The sequence below is a fragment of the Pungitius pungitius genome, chromosome 6 (genome assembly GCF_949316345.1).
Source record: "Pungitius pungitius chromosome 6, fPunPun2.1, whole genome shotgun sequence".
NCBI lineage: Eukaryota > Metazoa > Chordata > Actinopteri > Perciformes > Gasterosteidae > Pungitius > Pungitius pungitius.
The window spans coordinates 22,071,654-22,078,931 of NC_084905.1; the positions used below are offsets into that span (position 1 = coordinate 22,071,654).

At 47.7% G+C, this 7,278-nt stretch overlaps 1 protein-coding gene across 1 annotated transcript; it reads right to left on the bottom strand.

Moving 5' to 3' along the window:
* Positions 1 to 596: 596 nt before the first annotated feature.
* On the bottom strand, positions 597 to 6,168 carry dldh (dihydrolipoamide dehydrogenase). Its single transcript, XM_037452097.2, has 14 exons — positions 6,031 to 6,168; positions 4,971 to 5,046; positions 4,428 to 4,507; positions 4,160 to 4,228; positions 4,011 to 4,080; positions 3,807 to 3,907; positions 3,572 to 3,715; positions 2,974 to 3,075; positions 2,619 to 2,809; positions 2,374 to 2,544; positions 2,008 to 2,197; positions 1,496 to 1,633; positions 1,006 to 1,095; positions 597 to 787 (listed from the first exon to the last, which is right to left on the bottom strand). The coding sequence occupies exons 1-14, from the start codon at positions 6,067 to 6,069 to the stop codon at positions 722 to 724; spliced, it is 1,527 nt and encodes a 508-aa protein (XP_037307994.1). The 5' UTR covers positions 6,070 to 6,168; the 3' UTR covers positions 597 to 721.
* Between the last annotated feature and the right edge of the window lie 1,110 nt (positions 6,169 to 7,278).

The window sequence follows — 7,278 nt, forward strand, 5'->3', positions numbered from 1 at the left end:
TGAAGAGTAAAAAGAAGTTTCTCAAAGGTTTGTTTTGTTCAACAGCTTTTTATTGCATCGAATGACGAGATGAACGAGAGCCAATCAGAGCAGGAAACAAAGTGACACCTCTTCTCCACCAATCAGTGACGTCGCAGCAGGTGAAGAACTTTAAAGGTGCGGTGAGGAGTAAACAAAGAGTTGTTGGTTTTATTTTAAGCTTCAAGTCATTCAGCAGTTTTCCTCCTTGATACACACATCGTCTCCATGGCAACAACTCGGGTTAAAACTCCACAGGGACCCTTTAAAGCCAAAAGCGGCATTTTCCAACAATAAAAGGTAACCTAACAAACTTCCTTTAATAAAAATGAAAAAAATGAGTTTGTTTTGACACTTTTTATTTCACCATTTCCCGTCTCAAGGGGATTTAAAGTATCGACTGGGGGAACAAATTGTTATTTTAAAAAGGTTGAAGTGACTTCATTTTATCCCAAATCGCTGTAAAGCTTCTTCTGCATTTCTGACTTCCATGTTTCATACATTAATGCTTCAATGTTGAACTTTAATTGGTTTGCGGCTGTGATCAAACATAAATGGGGTGTTGAGCTCTGTAAAAAACAGAAGTAGATCATATTCATGCCTCCGTGTAGGATTGAGAACATTTAAATAACTTCAGAACTAAATGTGGAGGAGGAAGCTTCCTGGTAGGAGACAAGGATCTCCTCGTGGAGGAGGAGGAGGATCAGAAGTTGATGGCTTTGCCGAAGGAGGCGGCGAGGTTTGCTTCTCGGAAGGCCTCCGACACCGTCTGCAGGAGGAAGATGAGGAGGACGAAGGGTACAAAGAGGATCAAAAGAAAAGGTTTTAATGAAACGCAAAATAGATTTAATATCCCAGAATATTGACTTTTCAAATAGAAAATAATGTCATCAAAAGCAGCGTCAAACTGCAGCTCGACTGGTGTGTGTGTGTGTGTGTGTGTGTGTGTGTGTGTGTGTGTGTGTGTGTGTGTGCGTGTGCACGTACAGGGTGGGCGTGGCAGACTCTGGCGATGTCCTCACAGGAAGCTCCGTACTCCATCGCCAAAGCGGCTTCGTTGATCATCTCTCCGGCTCCCTGCACGGACGTGAGCAGACCACAGTGCTAATGTAGCGGCTAGCATGCTAACTCTGAACAAGCTCATTACGCTAGCCGGCTAAATGTCAACGTGTTGTTAAGCTAGCTTAGAGCACCCAACATGCAACGTAACAACGTTAGCATGCTAATATTTAGCTCAAAGTGTCATTCAGAGGCCACCGTACAGTATGGGGCACTAGCACAGTAAGCTAGTTGTCATGCTAACGTGTTAGAGGACAAGATTAAAATGAGTGGCGTCAGAGAAGCTCAACTCCAAGCGCCTGCTTTCCTTCATCCAGTGCAGCGTTGAAGCGAGCTGGAACCTGAGAGCTAGCGAGCTAGCGAGCTAACCAACTAGCCAGCAGCTACATGGAGGCAAAGCAAAGGGAGGAGCTCTTACGGTTCCCACGATGTGCGCCCCCAGCAGCCGGTCCGTCTCCTTGTGGCCGAGGATCTTCACCAGGCCGTCTGTGTCGGCGTTGGTTTTGGCTCGGCTGTTGGCTGCGAAGGGGAACTTTCCGACTCGGTACGGGACGCCCTGAGGAGGAAGAGGAGGAAGACTTTAAAACATCTTTCCCCAGCGACTCCAGTTCCTCAACGATCACTTGTAAGAATCCTTTAGGGATGAACTTGAGTCTGCAGCGTTTCTTCAGACCTCAAATACATGTAAAGAATTCATCCATTAGTTTGATCGACAGACGGAAAAACCCCAAAACTTAAAAGAATCCAATCAGAACTTTCTGTATGTTAATCTCTATGAAATCCATCTTTTAGAAGTGAGACGTCCTTAAAAAGCCACAAGAAGCAAAACCGTTGTTGTGATGAGTAACAAAAGGCTGCGCTGCCCCCCGGTGGCCAAAGGACGTCCCTTCAGAGGAATTCTGATCCGGCTTCATCTCTCCTCCCCCTCACCTCCTCTTTGAGCTGCTCCTCCGTCTTCCCCACCCAGGCCACCTCAGGGTGCGTGTAGATGACGGAGGGCACACAGTTGTAGTCGATGTGCACGGCGCCGCCGGCCATCCCCTCCACGCAGATGATGCCCTCGTCCTCGGCCTTGTGGGCCAGCATGGGCCCGGCCACCACGTCGCCGATGGCGTGGATACTGGGGGGTAAAGAGTCATTAGAGGAGCTCGATCTCACGCTTCCTGTTTTACACTGGAGAAGAAACTGGGGAAAATGCAACATCAGATGTTTTGAGAAACAACAGAAGCGCAGTTATGGACCTCACGAAGCTGCGAGGTGGTCAGTAACCATGGATCTTGGACCATGGGTCAGTACCTGGGGACTTTGGTCTGGAAGCGGTTGTTGACGGGGATCCGGCCTCTGTTGTCCAGCTCGATGCCGACTGAGTCCAGGCCCAGGTTCTGGGTGAACGGTCTCCTGCCGATGCAGACCAGCAGCACGTCGCAGGTCAGGGTCTCGTTCTTCCCTCCGGCCGCCGCCTCCACCCTGAAACGGGGCGACACGCGGGTCACTTCGGCCGCTCCGACAGACCCCGAGAGGCTCCTCCTGCTTCTACTCACGCCACGTCAATCTTGCCGTCGGGCCTCCTGGTGGCCCCCATCACTTTGGTGCCCAGCTTGAATTTCAGGCCCTGCTTCTGCAGGATGCGTTGGAAGCTCTTGGACATCTCCATATCGATGCCCAGGCCGCCGACGTGGCCCAGGAACTCCACCGCCGTGACTTTGGAGCCCAAGCGCTGCCACACGGACCCCTGGGGGGGACAAGAAGAGGAGGAGGAGAAGTAAGGCTTTCATCTGTCACTCTGCTGTCTCCTAATTCTAAATGTTTCCTCTCTGTTGCCGTGGTTTCGGGTTGAATAAAAGGGGCGGGTTCTGTGTTCTGATTGGACCATTTGTTCTGTAATGTGATGCTGACCAGCTCCACGCCGATGACTCCGGCGCCGATAACGATCATCTCGTCCGGAACCTTCTTCAGGGACAGAGCTCCTGTTGAGGACACGATGGTCTCCTCGTCGATCTGAAGAACAAAACACAACGATTCGTCCCTGTGAGGTACTAGTACTCGGTCGAGGAGTACTCCCTGTGAGGTACTAGTACTCGGTCGAGGAGTACTCCCTGTGAGGTACTAGTACTCGGTCGAGGAGTACTCCCTGTGAGGTACTAGTACTCTGTCGAGGAGTACTCCCTGTGAGGTACTAGTACTCTGTCGAGGAGTACTCCCTGTGAGGTACTAGTACTCTGTCGAGGAGTACTCCCTGTGAGGTACTAGTACTCTGTCGAGTAGTACTCCCTGTGAGGTACTAGTGCTCTGTCGAGGAGTACTCCCTGTGAGGTACTAGTACTCTGTCGAGGAGTACTCCCTGTGAGGTACTAGTACTCTGTCGAGGAGTACTCCCTGTGAGGTACTAGTACTCTGTCGAGTAGTACTCCCTGTGAGGTACTAGTGCTCTGTCGAGGAGTACTCCCTGTGAGGTACTAGTACTCTGTCGAGGAGTACTCCCTGTGAGGCCTACCTGGATGCCGGGGAAGGGCGTGACCTCTGACCCTGTGGCGATGAGGATGTTCTTGGTGTTGATGACCTGCTCGCTGCCGTCCTCGGTCACGGCCGTCACCTGGTTCTTACCGCTCACCCTCCCGTACCCGTTGACATGGGTCACCTGGGGGGGGGGGAAAGGGGGGGGGGGTCAAGGTGAATATCAGCAAGCAACGGTTGAGCTTTTAATGAGACAGAGAGCCAGACTGTGGGACCTTGTTCTGTTTGAACAGGTGAGCGATGCCTCCAGTCAGAGCCTTCACTGCTCCGCTCTTCTGAGCCATCATCTTCTCCAGGTTCAACGTGAGGCCAGTAACTGAGGGAAGCATCAACATCAACTCACAAGGACAACAAGTGAACGGCTGACTTATCGAAAGCTGAAGGTAGGTTGTTATATATATGGGGGTGGGGGGTCGTACTTTCGATGCCTCTGCTCTCCAGGTCCTTCCCGTGCGCCATGTGGTAGAAGTACGAGTTGTTGAGCAGCGCCTGCACACAACAGAACGTCAGCTAAAGGGCTGCAGAGCTCCAAGCAGCGCAGAGCTCAGACCTCAGAGGAGCAGCTCACCTTGGAGGGGATGCAGCCCACGTTGAGACAGGTCCCGCCCAGCGTGGCGTTCTTCTCCACGCACACCGTCTGGAGGAGGGGCCAAGAGAGCGCAGGTCAGTGTTCTGAATGTGTGACGCGACGATACGTCAGTTTGTGTGTGTTGAATTATCAGTAACCATTGATCTGCTTTGGTTATTTATGGATTAAAGTGATGCTTCCTGAACTCTGCAGAATGTATAGATTAAAATATCATTTCAATAATCATTGATTATTTATCAAACAGTACCTTGAAGCCGAGCTGCGCCGCTTTGATGGCGGCGACGTAGCCGCCCGGCCCGGAGCCGACCACCGTGACGTCTGCATCGACTGCGGAGGCAACGCAACACTTTCACCAACAGCTCGTAACCCAGGGCAACGGAGGGTCGACCCACCACTCATAACAAAGCTTAACCAGCTTTTATTGTGAAATTAAAACAGGAAACCAGTAATTGTCACAGCTTGATGTTCATGATTAAGACTTTATATAAATGCAATTTCATTAAAGTACATTTCAGAGAATGGCAAACAAACAATGAGTCAAACAACAAACACACATTGTGCAAAATGAGCTACCCAGACGATGGAAAAGTGAACATAATATGTATAAATATGTATATTTAGCTTAAATACTAAACTTTGGTTTGCAACATTTCATTTTCACATTCTTGTTGAATATGAGGTCGTTGAGGAGGAAGTACACGAGAGGAACGACTCGTTTGAGTCCTCACACCCCCTTTGACCTTCCCTTGACGAGAACCACCCTGCGATGGGATTTAGGCGTCTGACTCACTTGCAGCTTTGTCGGCGTAGGTTCTGACGGACAGCGCTGAGGCGCCGTGCAGTTTGCAGGGAAGGTTGTGGCTCCGCTGGGACAGAAGAGCAAGAAAGGAAACCTTAAACAAGTTAAACGCCCGGATGACATCATGCACAGAATAATAGAAGGGATTGTATTACAGTACAAAGAAACTATGTTAGTTTCATCCACAGTTTCCTCGTTGGCAGCAAAGTCGTGTTAGAATGGATTTAATAGATCAAAGTATTTTTACAGAAGTCAACAAGAGTGAAAACAAACCCAAAAACAAATCATAATCAATAAGGTGTAAAAACATGTATACGTGTGTATACATAAAGGTAAATGACTGATTTCAAATATATTCACAAAAGAAACCGTAGAGAATAGATGGAACATATTGGTGAGGAGCAGAGAAGGTGAAGGCCTCCCTTTGAAGATCTCAGCTGCCGGGCAGCACGCGGGCTCTCGGAGACGTTAAAGGGGAAACAGCTTCCCGGTGGAGACAAACACGACCGTTTTAAATGTAACGTTAACGAATGAGGTCGTGACGACACAAGGAGTCGCATAACAGGTAGCGTTAGGTAACCGATGCTAGGGACGTTAGCATGCTAGCATGGCTGTCAACTGTCAGCTAACAGACGTTAGTTAAGTTGCATCCAGAAAACTCAACTTAAAAACGTAACATACAGCGTGCAACGTACGTAACAGCGCGAAAGTGTTTGGAATTAACTTAGTCAATGACGTCACGTGTTTTGAAACATTCGACAACAAACTAACGTTACTTCACGTTAGTTTGTTGTTATTCAATATTTTATTGATGTTCCTTATCCCGAATTAATGAGGGAAAGTTAGACAATTACTCAAATAGGTATTAAGCGACATATTTTAACATCCCGGTGTTCCCGGTGTGGCGTTACCGTCTCTCCGTGCGATCCATCCGGGCCAGAGCGGTTAGCTTGACCCGCTAGCCGGAGCGAATGAAGATAACACGGTGCCCGGATGGAAGCTGCTCTGAGCTACACGTGCCGGGTGACATGTCCACATGATGCGTTCTTACCGTGGCCAGAGACCGGTACAACTGCGTCCAGCTCTGCATGATGTCTGTGTCCCTCTCACCGGATCCGTAACCTACAGCAGGCCGACAAGCCAAGGACTACTGCCATTGCGCATGCGCAGTACTGGCCAATTAAAATCCGCCCTTTTTAGTCGCCTCTATATGACGTCATGATCGCTGGTCCTTCCGTCATACCGGCTCTTTGGTTGTGGAAAGGCATTAAACTAATAAAGACTTAAAAACTTAAAAACTAAAGACACTACTACACTGATGTGACACATCTTTGAAAAGTACCCAGAAGTATTCACATAAGTAAATGTACTAATACCACACTGTCAAAATACAGCATTACTAAAAGTATGTTTCAGCTAAATGTGGCTCAAGTCAAAGTATTGATAGATGAGTAAAATGTAGTTTCTGGATTAATATTACTGCAGTTGCACAATCGTTGTGGGGGGAGAAAGGTACAATATGTCCTTCTTAGATGAGTTGGAGTACCACTGGAGCGCAGTACTTCATCATAAACCTGACAAAGAATACCAGTGTGTGAGAGAATAACTTCAAGAATAAGTCAAGAACAGAACAATCTACATTTTATCGGAAATACATTTCCATAATATTTTATATTCTCTTTTAAGCTGCAGTATTAATGTATTTTACTGTGATGTAAGGACAATGATCATATGGAGCCACTACACTGTAACCTGATGGAACACATGTGCAATGAGGAGAATGTTAATAAAGGTGAATCCATCAGGAACATGTATTATGTGGCTGTTGGAGTAGAGCATCAGACAGTAAGACAATATACAACAGGACAGATAAGACAACACAAGAAAATAACATTGATTTACACATTAACAATTTGACTAGTAGGCTATGGTTTATGATGAAGTACTGCGCTCCAGTCCAAATCTGAGGTACTCCAACTCATCTAAGGACATATTGTACCTTTCTCCCCCCACAACGGTTCACATAAAGTATGTATAATAAAGATGTGAAAATAAAGGATAGGAAGTGTGCACACACACTTTATCAAATACATTCATACCACAGGGTGATTACTCTCAACACACAGAGTAAACACATACATGCTCTGCATCTGGTTAAGTTCATTTGTATCGATGGACACTTGTTTGCATTTTAGTACTTTAGTCCGCATCGCACCACAAAGGTCAAAGTGAGTCACAGGAGCTCAGGATCAACACTGGAGCTGCAGGAGGTCCCTGAACGCACCGCAGCGGTGCAGGC